Here is a 19,246-nt window from a genome sequence, read left to right as displayed (position 1 = left end):
ATCCCGATTATTCTATGTATCAAAATATGTCCATTGTTCGATCCGTTTGTCCATTGTACCCACTTCACGTTGCCCCGGGTCTTGGACATATGATCCACGACCGCGCTCGGTCACTCTTAATGTTGGTGACACTGTTGCGCCCGCCGCCCTGGTCCGGGTAATGATGCGGACGCCGCCGCCAACGGCTCTTTTGCTCGTCCGTTCTGCTCCGTCGTCCGTTATTCACGTGCTCTCGTCTTTTCTGCAAATCGCATAATTTGTTGTGCTTCCAATATTAATAATCGCATAATTTGTTGTGCTCCCAATATTTGGTGATTACATGCTCCAATCTCACCGTTCGCTCGTGCTCAGCCATTTAATCTTGTATACGTGTACGTGATCCGTATTCGCGTGTACTGCAGTTCGGCGCTCTCCGACATCCACGTGGTCCATTCCATCCCCGGAAGTTTTCTACACCTCCAGAAGGAAAAGCAGATTAGCTTCCGTTGGTTCAAGATCACCATCGAGGTCCAGTTCTTCAGAGTGGTGCTCCCCATTTCCCCCCCCCATATACATAAACATAGACATATTGTTAATGGGGCTCTCCTTATATTATTTGTTGTAATATATATATTCCGTATAATTTTATTATTTGTTCACTTAATTAATTACTTCGTAAGCTCCCCCCATCACTTCCAAGGTCCCGGAGGACCGTGTGATCAGTGACAACCTCGATCGGTGTTAGAGAGGCTCACTGACGCAACATCCATAATCGATATTTTCGAAAAGTTTATTGATGATAAAATAATACATTTTGTAGTAGAAACCAAAAATTATGCATTATTTTTAAATTGTTCCGATCCCAATATTACTTCCAACGAAATTCGTTATTTTTTGGCAATTTTATTTGTAAGTGGCTATAACGATTTACCGTCTAAACATCATTATTGGGATAATGGTGATGACATGAGAAATATTGCTGTATCCCAATCAATGCGTAGGGACAGATTTTTACAAATTTGTCGTTTTTTTCACTGTACTAATAACACTGCAATTAACCTGAATGACAAAGGTTGGAAAATTCGTCCTTTCATAGAAATGAAGAAAAAAAGATGTATCGAAAATTTTGTACCAGAAGAGCATTTGGCATACCACGAAAGTATGGTGAAATATTTTGGACGCCATAGCTGTAAGCAATTCATCAGAGGAAAACCGATTCGATTTGGGTATAAAATATAGTGTCTGAACTCAAAGGATGGTTATTTAGTGAATTTTGATCTTTATCAGGGAAAAAATATCAAATCGAACTCCGACTATGAAAAATTATTTGGTAAGGCTGCTAGTCCACTATTAGTATTATTAGATGAAATTTCAGATGATAAAAGATAATTAAAATATAATATTTACATGGACAATCTATTTTCAAGTCCTGCATTGTTTTCATTTTTAAGATTTCATGGATATAGCGCCATCGGTACAATTCGTGAATATAGGTTTCCAAAAAATTGCCCGTTAACAAACAAAACAATATTTAAAAAAAAAAGTCGTGGATATTTTGAGACTGCTGTGGAAAAGATAGATGGTCTATTGTATCTACGTTGGATGGACAATGCTGTTGTTACAATGATTTCATCATCATGTGGTTCTCAAAATGTTGGCCAAGTAAAACGATTTTTACAAAAAGAAAAGCGAAATGTATTAGTTCCAAGGCCAAGGCTAATTGCTAAATACAATATGTATATGGGTGGTACGGATCAAATGGACCAAAATATCGCGTATTACCGTATTGGTATTAGAGGGAAAAAATAGTATTGGCCTTTGATAACGTGGATATTCGATGTAGCACTCCAAAATAGTTGGATTCTATTAAACAAAACAAGGAGAACAAAAATTAATCAACTTGATTTCAAAAGAGAAATCATAAATGTTTATCTACGAAGGTATCAAACTATGCCTAAAGCAATCGGAAGACCATCGACATCAACATTTTCAACAGACTGTCGAGTTTCAGACTCAATTAGATTTGATAAAATAGATCATATGGTAAAACAAACTGAAGACAAAAAAAAGAAAAGGTGTGCTGGAAAGAATTGTAAGTCAATTATGAGATCGATGTGCTCGAAATGCAATGTAGGATTATGTGTTGATTGTTTTATTCCATTTCATTCGCGTTAATTATAAAATAAGTGTATTATACAAGTTGTAATAATTTTTTTTTTTACTCTATATTTAATATTATATTACAATAGTATCTTATAAAAAAATTTAGCAAAAATAGTTAAATATATTATAGGTAGGTACTTATTTATGCTATAAAATGGAAAATAAATAAATGAAAAAATTATAAGATTAATCAACTATATTTTCATAAAATTAGTTGTTATAAGCTCCTAGCGTTGCCATATGACAACATCTTGTAAGTCAAAAACTAATAAAAATACGGTCAACTCGCGATATAACGAAATTCGATTTAACGAAAATCTCGATATAACGAATAAAACTACCGGTCCCTTGAAAATATCGCGGTATAACGAACAAATGTAATGTATTTTGGTCCCCTCGATATAGCGAAGCGTTTTTGATCAAAACCTCGCGATGTAACGAATTTTTATAAATTTGGAGCTTTCTATTACGAATTTTTAATTTTAATTAAGATAAGATACATGTCTCTGGTGTATAACTCAATGAAAAATATATAAAAATAAGTATGTTGCTATTACCACATAATAGATTACGAAGTTTTTCTGATGATTATCATGCAATAGTATACTCAAGTATAGTATCGCAATTAAAATAAGACTTATGTCGATTAGTGGTTCTACGCAAAATGTACGTAACATACGTACTATGTAACATATCGGTACCGTTTAAAGAAAATTACGAAGAAGAATCTTCTGAAGAACCCATCGTAACCTTGAAGGAAGCCAAATTAGGTCTTCGCGCCGTCTTAAGTTATTTACAGAGACATGATATTGACGACAGTGTGTTTTCTAGCATTTTAAATCTGGACAATACTATTGATTAGGTAAACTCAAGCAGTTGCAAACAATCAAAAATATCTGATTTTTTTAAAAAATAAATGCTCACATGTATAGCGATTTATTATATGTACATATTAAAAGCAATATTATTATTATAACATATTTTTATTAAAAATATTACATACATTTCATACATTTATATTGAAATTAAACAATGAATATCTACTTATATGACTCATTTATTTTATACATATGTATACGAATAATAAAATTTTGAATTTTTGTTTTAAATCTTGTTATAACGAATTCAATTGGTATATTCTCTTGATATAACGAATTTCGATGTAACGAACTTTCGATATAACGAATTTTTTTCTCGGTCCCTTGAAATTCGTTATATCGCGAGTTTACTGTAATTATTTTTATTTTTACAATTAAATTCGAGTTCTAATACATGCGTTTACAACAATATTTTGGTTAAAATTGTAAAAAAAAAAAAACTCCGGCGCTAATGGGCATGGCGCATGTACAATAATAAGTGTTGGGTAGTGGTGGGGGTAGACAGATGACGGGGTTAATGTACGTCACAACGATCATGTGGATGAGGGGGAAGGGGTAAATATACGTCACACAGGTCATTTTGCGTGTGGTGAAGGGGATCAGGCAAGTGCGGGGTAAATATACGTCACACCGGTCATTGATGATGATGGGGTGACGAAAAGTGCGGGGGATCAGAATCAGGTTTTAGAACATACCAAATCATACTACTTATATGTATAAGTTATAAAATTATATCCAGAGTGTAACAGAAATATAAGACAAATTAACATATTATTATGTATTACAGTTTACAATAATAGCTAATTTCGGCGCCGGTGGCCGCGATGTCGACACGTAGTCGACCGGGCGGCATTTTAACATACGGCACCATAATATGGACCCGGTATGTATCGATTTGATGCTTCTGATTGGCCGATTTTAATTTGCCGCCTAAAAGTTCACGATTAAGGTCCGCTCAAACCGAAGCGGTAGCGGCAGCGAAATTTAATGTCTATACGTTTTAATACGAGCGCACTCACTATCGCGAAATTAATACCGCGGCGAAAATGTTACCGCAAGATTGAGCGCGATATTTTTATTTTTCGCTGCAGACACTGTATTTTTCGCTTACCGCTACGATAATCAGCTGTAAATTCCCAACTATGAATTATCTTCATTTTATTTTTAATATATTAATATCTATAGAAAGGTTATCATTACATTGTATGATATATTTTGACTTTATATTCCAACACATATTTATTCATCGTAATCATACACTTTGCAGCTTACATCTCGCAGTTGAATCTAACGTCGTGGTGTTTGAATGTATATGAACGATTATCTTGTTTAAAATTTATTAAAAAAATTAATTAAATTTACTAAAAATAACCAATAAAGTTGAACAGTTAATAGCTATTGTTAAAGAATATCCCATCATATATAATATTATGACACTTCCAGAATTCAAGGATACGAGGAAAAAAGATTATATTTGGGATTACGAAATAAGTGTTAAAATGAACGGTGAAAGCGGTAAGTAAAAATATAATTAATCTATAAAAGTATTAGTCATTATAATAATAGTTATAAATATTAGTTATGATAAAAAAAAAAAATAATTAATGTTATTTACTATCAGTTTTTAAACATGTGCAATTAAAATTTAAAAATAAATTAGCAACCAGCTATTTTATCCAAACATAATAACATTTTACGGTACCTAGTTTATACTTGTCAATTATAATTGTCAAAAATAATAAATAAATTATAAGTAATAATTAATATAAATAATAATTATTTATTCATCATTAAAATACTTAACAAAACATTCTCGCACTCGAAAAGCTTCAATTGTATATCTTCTAGGATTATTTGCAATGTTATTCCGTAATAAAAACGGTTCTTCATCGGCTTCAAGCTCATTGTCGTATATATTACAATTTTGGACTCTCAAATAATTATGAGTATGCATGTTGCCATAATAACTTTTTTTACAGTTTGTTGCATTTCCATTGGCCTCTCAAATACGAGTACCCTCCATTTCTTCGATAAAATTCCAAATGCATTCTCTACTACTCTTCGTGCCCGGCATAATCTATAATTGTAAGTATCTTTTTTTCTATCATTTCGTGATTGTCGTTTACGAAATGGTTTCATTAGATAAGTTTTTAATGAAAACGTTTCATCGCCTATAATAACCATAGGCGATTTTTCAACTTTACCGGGCAAAGATATCCATAAGCAACCCATCGCCACACACTGAGCTACTATGAAACTACTGTGAAGTGACGATATATTTTCAGTCTACCTCTAGCCACCAATTATTTACCAACCTGCATCTAAGTTTCCTTATATTGAAAAGAACATTCACTGCCGCTTATGTTGCTGCTAAAGAGCTAGAACAGTCTGATTCTAAGTTTATAGCATTCTACCGCATGACGAAAGAATCATACCAACTCTGATCGACATTGTTTCTCCATCTATACGTCAGAGGGACAGTAATGGAATGTGTAAGTGCGGAAGAAAGGATTTTGATTACTTTGAGGTTAGTAGCTTTATTTATAATTTTAGCATTATATTTTTAAAAGAAATTTTAGCATGTTTAATAATAAAAAAAAATTTAACATTACATACAAGATAAAAACGTTACGTTGGTTTCATCTCTATTTCATTCTTGATGCGTACCTGGAGGTGGAATGGGATGGTTGGATGTGGCAGGTAGCAAAATATATAACACAAGATATTGAGTATGAAAGACGGTACTCGTCGATTTATTGTATTTGTATTAAAACACGAATCAAATGCTGAACACAAATAATGTCAAAGGTGAATGTAACACTGTGGTCAAGGGAAAGGCCAGTTCGGAGTAATGACAATGTTAACACGACGGTTAAATCCGCGTGGGAAAGAACTGACACTCCCGTCGGACCGGTTGCGGTATCGGCGGTCAAACGTTCCGAGCCGTTGATCGTGCGTCGCCGTCCGTCGTCGCTGGCGGTGATAGAAGTCGCCCGCAGTTTTCCGCGTAAAGGCGTTTGAATTAACGGAATATTACGCGGATCGCGTCATCTCTTCTTCTATAGCCAAGATCCCAACTGAGGGTAACTAACAACTGGATAACTATTAGATTCGCTTGTGGAATTACTCTGTCTCGATGTTCGTAGGCGTTTCCATTTGATGAAGCGTGATAGGAGACATAGGAGAAAATGAAGAGTTTGAAAATCGTAAGACAAATACTGTCGGAGGTGTCGCGGTCGTTTCAGTAATTTCACATGAGTGAAAATTTACGCCTGAATGTTTTGAGTTGTTGGTCGGTTAATGGCTAACCTGCGGACCAAACGTCAAGAAACGATTTATCGATTCGGTTTTTGGACTTATCTCCTTGTGTACTCAATCGTGCTGTTTTGCCTGGGAAAAATGAACTTTGCATCAACATCAGTGGCTTGAAATTCACGTTTAAAACCCGATTTCTTTTAGTCATATTAGAGGTATTTGAAGGTCTACTTGTGATTGAGAAAGTGTTGACTGCTGTTTATCGATCGATAGTGGTTGAAATGAATCTATCCGAGCCGATTCTGATATTTGTTGGAGACAAATGTGGTACTTCAGCTGAGAAGTCTGAGATGGCCTGCTGTTTTGTATGTCACCATAATTTGATCAGTTAGAATACATTGTTCGTTGACCGTGGCAAGTTCTCAGCAGTAGGCATATTGGTTTTCACAAGGAGGCAGAACCTACTGCTTCCATTAAATATGGTCTCTTTTTCTTGAGCCTGAACCACTGGGGAGCTTCAGTCCTGAACAAAACTGATCTCAAATTCTTCATCGTTCTTTACATCGGAGCTGAGAACAAAAATAAGAACTATAGAAATAAAAACAAAATTAAAAACTAAAACTATCAAAACTATGATTATAATTAGGGCTGTGAATTTAATGCACTATAAAACCTTAAAAATGCATTAAAACGTCAAAATAAAAGTTTCATAAATGAATTCATTGTTATATAATTCAAATTATGTACAAACAAAGCTACGTTTCACAACAACCAAAAATGCACTTTTCTACAATTCACAGCCACAATATTATAATAGTTGTAATAATAATAATAATAATAATTTAAACTCGCATAACTCTGGTACTTTATTAAATTTCTAAAAATAATAAATAATATAAAAAAATCGTTTCATTTCAGATATTTGGCAACTGGGTGTACATTTGTTTCACTTTCGTTCTACTTTGCTAGAGGTGAGAGCACCATTGGGTATGTCGTGTACGAGACTACTAAAATATTCTGGGATGTGCTCAGGGAATCTTATATGCCAATACCAACCAAACAAGAATGGAAGCAAATTGCTGAACGATTTTATTCTGTGTGGAATATTCCGAATTGCATAGGGGCAGTTGACGGCAAACATGTGCGCATCGAAAAGTTGCCGAACAGTGGTTCAACCAACTTCAACTACAAAGGTTACCATTCCATCGTATTAATGGCTTGTTGTGACGCGGACGGATTGTTTACAATGATTGAATGTGGATATGCAGGAAGGAACAGCGATGGAGGTATATTTCGTGCTTCAGCAATTAAATATTGGTTGACGCACAGTGGACTTGATATTCCGTCACCTAGTCGGCTTCCGAATGATATAAATGAGTCTCTTTGCCCTTTTTACTTGGTTGGAGATGAAGCGTTCCCATTATCCACTTATCTAATGAGACCATATTCAAAAAGAATTCTTGATAATACAAAAAGAATTTTCAATTATCGCTTAAGTCGTGGTCGAAAAACTATAGAGTGCGCGTTTGGAATGATGTGCGAGAAATTCCAGGTACTAAATAGTCCAATACGTTGCCGAGATGTAGAGAAAATTAATGGCATTATAAAAAGTGTTTGTGTTCTTCACAATTTCGTTAGAAAAAGAGAAGGTATACAATACCGGACTTCACAACATGACGAAAATGTCTCAGATGGTGTCGCAGTTTCACCTTTACAAAACGATAATATGCCAAATATCGAAATAAATATTCGATCTTCCGCAAATGATATAAGAAATTATTTAGCAAACTACTTTATTACCCCTCACGCTTCTCTTCCTTGGCAGTGGAAATATTGTATTTGATATTATATACCTAATAATATATTTTATTGATGATTTAAAATATTTTACATTACATTTACATACATGGAAAATATAGAAGTAAAAATAAATTGTTTTTCATTTGACATTTTATCTTTTCAATAAAGAATAAGTACAGTACAATAAAATAGTTCTTATGATTCGTACGTACCAAATATAAATAATTATAGAACGATGTGGTCAATTCACAAATGTTATTTTGAAATACGATTATCTTATATAGTGTATATTTATAATAGTACAAATAATAACGCAGTGGTTAATTTAGATAAAAATAAATACGAGTTCTCAGTACTATATTATATAGATGATAAAGCTGTCATAAATCTAATATTTGTTTTGTTGTATTTAAAGTTATTTAAGTATTTATTTATAGTTATTTAAGTTCAATATACAGTTTTTAAACAAATATGCAAATGCCTAAAGTTCCGAGCCTTGATTATAATTAATAATAACATAATATAATATACATAATTATATAACTATTGCCTAATTATCAATTATATTTTAACTTTTTTTACCTGACAAGTTCATTTCCTTTCCAACTTCCATCCAGCCCTTCTCCGCAACATCTTTACGGGAATATTGAGGCAAAGTGTAATTATAAAGTTCTGGCCTTTTTTCAACTTCACCCACAAACTTGATGTTAAACACGTGTTCAGCCATAGTTGTATAATTAAAAAATTATAAAAATATAAAAAAGAAAAACACTTGAAACCACTTGTAATATTCGGTAATATTCGGGAAACGCAGGCAACGCAGACGACGGGCGACCTTCCTTGCAAGTCGCGCGAGACTGGTAGAATACGCGTAGGATACGCGTCGCTTGGGAGTTGCGTCATTTGTGCCTTTTCGTTACTAAATATAGGAAGTGATTTACAAGATACTCGAGTATCCGTCGCGTCGCCTGGGAGTTTCCTGGTGTGAAGAAGGCCTTACGCAAAACCAGTTTACGACCAAATCGATTTTTTTATATGGTTGTAATTCAAAAACTAATGACATTTTCTCCAAATGTTTATGTCAGTGTTATCTATATACAGTTAAATTTTCAAAAAATTTTAACTTTTTTTGAGTCATTTATAGACCATAGAGATTTTCGATTTTTATGAGAATTTTTTTTTGTAGTGTCGATAAAAAAATTTTGAATAGCCAAAAAAAATAAAAATCGTTGGTCACAATTTTTTTTTTATAAGCGTATATAGTTCAAATTTTTATGAAATCTGTCAAAAACGGGAAAAATTGCAAGTAATTTTGAAGTTGAAAAATCATAAAATTTTTTGTGTTAATAACTAAGGATTAAAAATACAACACTAAGTTTTCCATAAGTTTTCCTTCAAGTATCTATAGAGAAAACTCGAAGCATCATTATAGGAAAAGTTTTAAGCGCGTTTGAATTTTAAATTTTTATGAAATAGCGTAACGATAACGATTTATCCCAAACGGTTTTAAATATTTGTTATTATTCAAAAAGTTTAAGTCGTAGATACTTGAAAATTTTACCAGTTATTTAGATTAGCATTTTCGAATTTTTATGAAATCCAACTACTCGTAAAATAACGATTTACTATCACATAATTTTAGATTTTTGCTATAGTTAAAAATTAATAGTCATAGAAACTTGATATATGTACCAGTTGTTTAAATTAGCATTTCCTGTACATGATTTAATTTGTGTGCATTCAGGTCATTAATAGGTACATAAACATTTTTCACCACGTAATTTAGAATATAGGTGATAGGTATATTTTATATATTTTATCCTAGGCTAACAAATCATCTCCGTTCAGATTCGTTTGTTATACCCTGAAAAATATTTAAATGTAATTTTTAAACTTTCGTATTGTTGTTATTTCATTTAATTTAGTGAAATATATCGTTTAATGTACAAGTTATATCCTTTTAATTAGTTTGATTATCAAAAATTGTATCCGACCATATTATATGTTGTCTAAATAGTACTTTCGTTACAGTTATATTGCCATTGCAATTACTCCTATAACATTTTCTAGTTCTTTTCTTTTTATTTATTTACATTTGGGAATATGACCTAAAAAGGTTGAGTTGTTAAATTCAAAAAATTATAATATTCATGTACGTCTAGTGAGAATTATAATAATTAGTAGGTAATCTACAAAAGTATATACAATATATTAACTTTGATTTTTAATATTAGGTAATTAAAATTATAAAAACATCACATTTGTAAGACGGAGACAATTAATTAAACTAATTACTAGGTATCCTCTAAAATATATCTTAACGCCCATGATACGATAATTATTATCCTTATTTAAAATAGGCACAGATAATATTCTTAGTTTTATGTTTGAAAATACATTGACCAATTTTCATATGTGACACCTCTTAGGATGGCGATTGCCGGTTATTCCGTCTTTGCATTATTTATATTATTAATTATTGTCGTGCTGTTGTGTTGTCGTGTTCTAAATTTAACTTTATCATGGATTACTTATTATGTTTATAACTGTAGATGGTTATTGGTTATAATTTCTTATTATTTGTGTTTTATTATTAATTGTTGTCACTTCAATATTTTCTTTCTCTGCGTAAACATGTCTGCCAAACAGCGTGTAAATGAAATAATCGAAATATTAATAAAAATTAATTTTTTGAGCCCGAATGGTTCAATTCCAGCATGGTCATCCGATCTGTATAAGGAAGCATCTAAAGAACTTAACAAGTAAATAAATGATATATTTAAATTGAATAATATCTAATTATTTTATTTAGATTTATTTTATATCATAATATTACAATACTATACGCAATAATTTTACAGAAATACAAATTTCAAACCAATAAGCGTAGATTATTTGTATACTATTATAAAAAATAATAGGTATGATATATTAAAATGTTTACGACAAAATGTTTTGGGCAAAGAGGAAATTACATTGGAACCTGCAGTTGTACACCCAAAAGCTTTTAAAGCCAATGAAGATTTTTACACAATGGTACCTCAATTACCAAGTATGTACTTACTTATTAATAAACCTATCTATTTATTTAATATTAATTCTTATTATATGTTTATTTATTCTGTACAAATAAATTTTTTCTAGTGCATTAATAGATAATATACTAATATATTTGCCATTTGGATTAATAATTTCTCGAAATTGTTATTAATAATATCAGGGTTCGGGACTTATAGCATTTTCATACTTTGTTACTTATTATAAAATATAGCAGTGTAAAATAAATTCATTTTTCAATACCATGATACAAAATCTAAAATTTGAATGGGTATATTTTTGCATATTTCATAGATTTTGCAAGGAAGTGTTCATTTTCCGTCTTTGTGTTTATTATGCATAGTTTAGACCATTTTCAAATTTCAACCGATCGAAAAATATACGATAACTATAATTATATTATATGATATTTTGTATCTTATATTTAGCATTATTATTATTATTTGTATTACACTTTAATACTATGTATAATGTATATCTCTTTTCTTAATTAATATTGTATTCAAAGGGCACCCCCCGTTAATTAATTAAATAAATGATATATTTATAAAACGTTCCATATAATTAAATGTATTTCTGTATGATTGTAATATACCGTACGCGCCGAACTTGACGGGCAGCGAAAAAAGGAATGATCAATGAATTTCATATATAAAAAAATTATCGGTCGAGGCACGCCGATAACGAAACATCACAATCTATAAATAATATAAAAAATATAATAATAATTGTCGTGCATCGGGCCGAAATAAATGAAATTACTACGTCAAGTTATTTAATAATTTCGATAATTTGTTCAGTGTATTCCCGTATATTTGTTTACGTATTTATTCGTGTACATTTTTTCCTAGTTTTATAAATTATGGTATATTATACTCAAAATGGGGAAAGTAAAACAAACAAGTATCTGAATTTTGATCAGAAATATTGACCTCTGATGGGCTTGTAATTTGTGTTATATTGCAAAGTTTGGGAGTTGAAGATTAATTTCGAAAATATATTATTTAACGTAAACCAACAGAATCGAACTGAAAAACACACTAAAAGTGACACGAAAAAATGATAAAGATCAAGTTCAAAGAAAATTTTAACCAATCAACTTCTCAATCAGATTTTAATAAGGCTTTATGCTAAGCGATGACGTACGTTTCCCCCCCCCCCCCCCCCCCCCCATTGAAACTTTTCTCAATTTTTTTTCACAAACATTTAGTATGGAATTTGTATGAATTTGTACGATTAAAATCTGAAATTGTACGGATTTATTTACAAAGAAATAACCAAAATAATGTGGGGGTGCTGTAGAAACATTTCTACAGCCCTCCTATATAAAAAAATCATTTTTCCCAAATTCGTGTTGCGCGAATATTTTGTACGGAATTTGTATCTATATTATACATATACTAGCTGACCCTGCACTTCGTTGCCCGTTAAAAACGCCAATATTGTAAAACATGATATCGATGATACACAAACCATCGCTACTGTATTTCGTTTTATTTTATTTTTTTTTAATTATTTTATATAATTGGTATAACAACCTGACTCATTTAATTTATTTTAATTTTATTATTTTCATATCTTTTTCCACACTCATTTACATATACCTATGCCTTTAACTTTTAATTCTTTATCGATTAACCAAATCTACTTTAAGCTTACTTAAGCGTTTTTCGCAGTTTAATAGAATATTTAAGGTATGTAAGAACCACGAGCCTGTACACTATATATAGGTATATTTTTAAATGTTATACAAATTTTCTCTTATATTTTTTTTTCTAGCAATTTAAATATACCTATCGAAAATATACAACAATACTAGACCTATTTTTTAAATTCAAATTTTGACAAAGATTGTCATTTAAACAAATAATAATGATGTTCAACTATTTTGCTGTAGTTCAAAAAATATTCATCAAAGAAACTTCATAAATTCCCCCAGTTATTAATGTATTGATTTTTATAATAAAGTTTCTTCTTGTCATCAACTGTTGGCAGTAGTAAGACATATTATAAATATAAATGTAAAAATTAAATTTGTTAACGAATAAAATTCAAAAAACTATAGGAAGGTTCCTATTTCAAGAAACGAGTTAACAATTATTTGATTTATTTTTTAATTTTTAATGTTACATTGATATAAATGTAAATAATAAGGTATTAATAAAATAATAAATATATTAAATGCGTATTTTTAAATTTTTTATGCATATTTGAAGGATTTTAAATTTATATTTAGCGCTTATTCTTGTGTTTTTAAGTGCCGAACCCTGGGCCACATATTATATATTTTTTAAATATTCAATTATTTGTATGGGCCATCAAGTAAGCAATTTCTTTGTAATAATAACTAAAATCCATATTCATCTTTGTTTGAACTTTAATTTACTGTTTGTTTTTACTGCCGCAATTGAAAACCATTGCGAATTTTTTACCTTTGATCCCCAAAGTACCAACTAGCTTCACTTTCCTACCAGAAAATATGCTGAAGTAAAAAATCCAAGTATTTTTACTGACCCAAAAGATTAAATAGACAAATACACAAATAGACACACATAATTACCTACACTCAAAATATAAAATACAGTAGATTTATAGTTAATAGGATCAGTTAATTTGTTCTTTTTGTAAAAAATATTAAAAATATTTTATTTTAACTTGTAACAATTTTGCTTAGTATTAGATTACTTTTTTGGTATTCCATACACTTTTTCTTTTTATTTTATTTCAGAATACTAAATACTTTTTTTGTTTTTACCGTCATATTTCAACCAACAATATTTTTATTTCATATAGATTCTAATTTTAAAAATTTGTTTTATAATACCTACAAGTATATTTTATAATGCTTTAAAGAATTTTTAAAGTTTCATTAAATTCGCAAATGACATAATTGATATCTAAAATGCATACCTATCTACATTGCTGAAGTTTAAGTTGATAATAGAATATGTATGCGACATCTGAAATTATTGAACCAATTAAAGGATGTATTTATTAATTATTTAATTTAAATATTCATTAATAATTATTTCAATTGTTAATTTGTAATAAACACACAAAACTTTTAATGTGCTATACAACAAAAAATACATAGTATTTTAAATACTTATAAAATGTAATTGTTTTTATATTCCAAAACTTTTGAAAGGCAATAATCAAATACGTAAGATTTTAAACACGTATTCTTTCAAAAGTATTCTTTAAAAACCTGTGGCTGACAGTATGATTTTAATATCTGTGTTTGCCAATAAAAGGACATTCATCGGTGTTTTATTATTAAAATAAATCGAATTATTAAAATTTTATATAATTAAGGTTCGCATTTAATATTGACAATATACTTTTTTGCAATATTTAGGAATAAAAAGACCATTGGAGACTTATAATCGTCAATCTACCAAACTTTTTAAAGTTATAATTGATTATTCAAATTATAAAAAAATTCAGCCAGTTCAATGTTTGTATCAGACATCTAAAGGACCCAGGGAATATTTGCGTCTACAAATTGGTTGGACAGATGTATTACTTGATGCATTTTGGGAACAACATAAGTTGCCATGTACATATGCAATTAAAAATCATAGTGTATCGTTATCTGGTAGAGGGAATTTCATAAAATTCAGCGGTGAATGCAAAGATAGTAATTGTCGAGTACGCTTTTTTGGAGATATTGAAGATGAACCTAAAGTAGATGAAAATGTTTTTGTTAATTTTTATGCTACTGACACAACAAATGTTGAACATTCTGATAATAAAAAGCGATTTTTGCATTTCACCAAAAGGCAAATTGTTGGGGATGAAGTAGATAAAATTGGAGCTACTCATTGGAGACGAAAATATGCTGATATAACAATGGAATATGGAGATAAACAACCACCAACTTTATATAAAACAAGTGTATTAAGAAAAGCCAAACAAAATGTTGTGGATAATGATTTGGGTATTTCAAAACATAATCCTATATTATCATTAATAGAATTAAAGCATGGAGCCGAACATAATAATAGTATACATACAATAAGTTGTGATAAGTTTTTTGTACATTACTGGACACCAACTCAATGTCATATATACAAAGAGATCAGGAAAAATAAATGGGTAACTGCATACATCGACGCTACAGGGTCGCTGATTTTACCATTAAAAAGAACGAGTAATATGTTATCATCAGGACACATATTTTTATACCAAATGGTAACAAATAATGAAGGACAAACTATACCAATAGCACAGCAATTATCAGAAAAACAAGACACATTGTCTATTTACTATTGGTTAGCAAATTGGGTATCATCAGGAATGAAATCTCCAGACGAATGTGTTAGTGACTACTCGAAAGCACTTTTGGGTGCTATTACTCGAGCATTTTGTAATCGTATGTCATTACAAGAATATTCCGAAGCTTGTTTTAAAATTCTTAATCAGCATCCAGTATCAAACCCAATTTTATGTTTTGTTCGGATTGATGTAGCCCATGTGGTGCACATGGTTTGCCGATGGAATTGTCTTCAGGGTCGAAGACTTATTAAAGATTTTTATGTTCGATCAATCGGATTATTAATTCAAGCCAATAGCCTCGATTACTTTGAAAAAGTATTACAAAACATACTTATTTTAGTAATGGCTGAATTTGATGGTTACTCTGATTTCAACAATGTTCCAGCAGAAGAGGCAAGGATTTATTTGGAAAATTTAATTTCAAATATTTCAGATAATTTTAATTATAATGAAGAAGAATATAAGGCCATACCAAACGATGAAACATTTTTTTATGATCCAGAGACATTGACTGAAGATTTTAACGATCATCCAACTTCCATTATGGAATGGATTCAAAATATTAAACAAATGTCTTTAGATAAAGCTCTCATTACAGGAAATAGAGTAAATGCATATCACTGTCCAGATTTAGTAAAACCGTTACTAAGAATTTGTAATGAATTTCCATTATGGTCTGGTGTAATTGTGGACTACTTTTCTTGCCCAAATAAAATTGGTTCGTCTGCAAGGATTGAAGGTTATTTTTCTGACCTTAAGTCAACAGTGATTGATAAGAGAAAGCCTCGACTACGAGTGGACAAATTTCTTGTAAATCACCTTAGATCAATAAGAGGGTTAATGAAATTGGCTAAAAGTGAGTTGAACGACAACAATGATAAAGAATATGTTAAAAAAATACCTATTATTCCAACACTAAAAAATAATTATAACAATAATGACAATAATAATATCGATGATAGCCTTGATGTTGATGATATTGAAAATAGTGAAAATAGTGATGACAGTGATATCGATGATAACGATTACCACGATAATGATGATGGTGATAATAATGATTATGGTGATGATAGTAAATATTATGATGATAACGATCATGATGACGATAACAATGATGATGATGCCGATAATAAATATGAAAACTATAAAAATAATGATGATACAATTGATGAAGACCATGATAGTTTGGAGGAAATGGAATGCACAAATATTTATAATTCAGATGAAATTAAAGATATGAATGAAAGAGAAAATTGGAAAAATAAAGCTACTGCCACCAAAAAAAGAAAATCACTCTATTTAACAAAACACCCTGAAATAAAAGCAAAACGCTGTGCTAAATCTATAACTACAATCGATAACGTCCGGAATGGAAATTTTTTAAAACCATCTCCAACTAATAAAAAATCTAAAATAATGTACAAAGTTTTGAATACTTGCCCTTTTGATGCAGTATTGCAATCCTTGGCAACAGGATATATTGATTCTACAAAATATGCAGAATATATTGACAATACACAAAATAAAATAATGATGTTGACAAAATTTTTAGTAGACCATGGTGCTAATTCGAGCTTTTACATGAAAAGGACGAGTATTCTAGAATCCTTTGGGAATAAATCAAAGCTAATATGTGGTTTAACCGAGTTAGATTGTCGTTATAACGTCAATAATTTATTAGAACTTTTGCTAAAAGACGAACCCAGTATCTGGGAATATCATACATGCAATATAGAAGCCAAACAAACAGTTGTTTCAAGAATATTTTTTCCAATAAATTTAATGGAATTGGTTAAAGGTAAGTAAAATGAATGATAACATAACAACCTTAGTAAATAATCTGATACATCACATTTTACAGGAAGTTTCACAAAATTACAAAACGCGATAGATAATATGGATCCAGATCCATTATTATCATACACTAGAAAATGTTACAGAAGTAATTGCAATGGCACTATAACTGTTACGAAAGTACTTGGACAACATATATGGTTGGATACAATTTTTAATAATCAAACGAACGAAAAAGATTTAACTTGTACGTTAAACGATATACCTCACCAAATTATATTAAATAACAACAATACGTAAGTTTAAAAATTATATTTAAATACTTTTCAGTGTACCTATATTAAAATTATATCTTGGATACTTTTTAATATTAAAAATGCTATATTCATCAACTATTAAAATAACTACTATTACTAATTAATAGGTACAGGTTTGTAGCAGTTATTGGTTATGTTGGAGGAAATGGAGATACTTTGGGTCACTATATCGCTTATTGTAGAAGAATTCATGGATATTGGGAAGAGCATGACGATTTGGCTCCCAAAATAAAACGTTGTAGTGCTTCAAAAATGGTTAAGCCACATGCTATTTTATTTACCAAGATATGATTTATATTTAATTATTTTCATCATTTCATTATATTTTGTATTTAGCAGCCATAATTTATATTGAAAGATATTTGTATTTCATTTAATTAATACTAAAAAAAAAAGGTTATTTTTATAATTTTATTTAATATTAAAAAATTAAAATTATTATATTGTATTAATGATATACTTTTGTCAAAGATTTTAATATTATACTTTTTGATAGAAGTACTGGAATATATATAATTTTTTTAATTTAACAATTTAACTCTTTTAGGCCATAATGCCAAATATAAATAAATAAAAAGAAAAGGATTAGCTTCTGGGCGAAGTAAAAAATATGCTGATAATCCATTGGTGTGCTTATTATACTAAAAGATGTAAAACAAATCATAAAAAACAAATTTGGATTTTAATTTAAAAAAAACTGGTGATATATTTGAAGGCGACCGGACAATAACGGACTGGTTAAAAAATGTAAAAATAAAATTTTTAAAAGTATGTTTTAAGTCGAATAAAAATATATGGATACTCCAACAAACTTCAACAGTTATAAAACGATGTCCAACAAGTCTATTTAAACATTTTTTAGTAGGGTTTTGAACGTTTTTTAATAAAAATGTAATGCTAGTTGTGAAGTTGGCAGTACAAAGTTTGGCGTGGAATAACTGAATGGGGGAGCTCCAACAAATTCCAACAACTGTCCAACAATGTCCAACAAGTCTATTCGTTTATAACACCGGTATTCTGTGAAGTTCTATGTTCGCTTACCATTTGTTGCGAATGAACAATACTGTTATTAGCGACATTACATACTTCTAACCGAATATTTACCAAAACTCATTTATGTCATTGACTTTTATTATGTTTATGGGCTACAAAATGTATTACAATCTTTCCTATGACGGTAGTACTATCTTCATTCTGACTCGAATAACAATATTGACATGTGCTGACACCTGCAACGTCTTCAACATTCCAGTCACTTCGACTTTTTCGCTCTTTTAACGAATATATTTTCTCACAAACTAGCTAATTTTAGTAAATATAATCTGTCCGGAAATACATATCGAATGGCATGCTTATTCAATAATCCGATAAGCAACTATTTAGGTAATAATAAATACAAGTTTTAAACCGTATTCTTTGTTAAAAATTCCCTATTATTGTATTTTAATATATTTTAACCCCGACGTGACGGTAACTCTTATTTCCGCAAGCCCTGTTTTAATTCAACAGAACTACGACATCACTGGTGTTGTATTAACACTAACATGTTATTTCTGTTATAACGCCTTTCATATCGTTATTTTCGGCGATAAATACGGTAATCGTTGACACTAATAAAGTAATTAATCGTAATCATTATCGGTTAATCGTATTAATAATTTATCATTATCTTAGCTATTAACTTATTATAAATAAAATCTATACCAATAAAATAACCTTCATGCA

At 30.2% G+C, this 19,246-nt stretch overlaps 2 protein-coding genes across 2 annotated transcripts; both read left to right on the top strand.

The window, feature by feature from the left end:
- The first annotated feature begins 1,386 nt into the window (after positions 1-1,386).
- On the top strand, positions 1,387-1,788 carry LOC112596163 (piggyBac transposable element-derived protein 3-like). Its single transcript, XM_025341657.1, has one exon. It carries the CDS (start codon positions 1,387-1,389, stop codon positions 1,786-1,788), a length of 402 nt encoding a protein of 133 aa, XP_025197442.1.
- Positions 1,789-7,317: 5,529 nt separating this feature from the next.
- On the top strand, positions 7,318-8,118 carry LOC112596162 (putative nuclease HARBI1). Its single transcript, XM_025341656.1, has one exon. The coding sequence runs from the start codon at positions 7,318-7,320 to the stop codon at positions 8,116-8,118; it is 801 nt and encodes a 266-aa protein (XP_025197441.1).
- Positions 8,119-19,246: the final 11,128 nt, after the last annotated feature.

The sequence above is a fragment of the Melanaphis sacchari genome, unplaced genomic scaffold (assembly GCF_002803265.2).
Source record: "Melanaphis sacchari strain LSU unplaced genomic scaffold, SCAv2.0 Contig304_pilon_pilon, whole genome shotgun sequence".
NCBI lineage: Eukaryota > Metazoa > Arthropoda > Insecta > Hemiptera > Aphididae > Melanaphis > Melanaphis sacchari.
The sequence above is the reverse complement of the archived record's forward strand: the minus strand, read 5'-3'. Positions and strand labels throughout refer to the sequence as shown.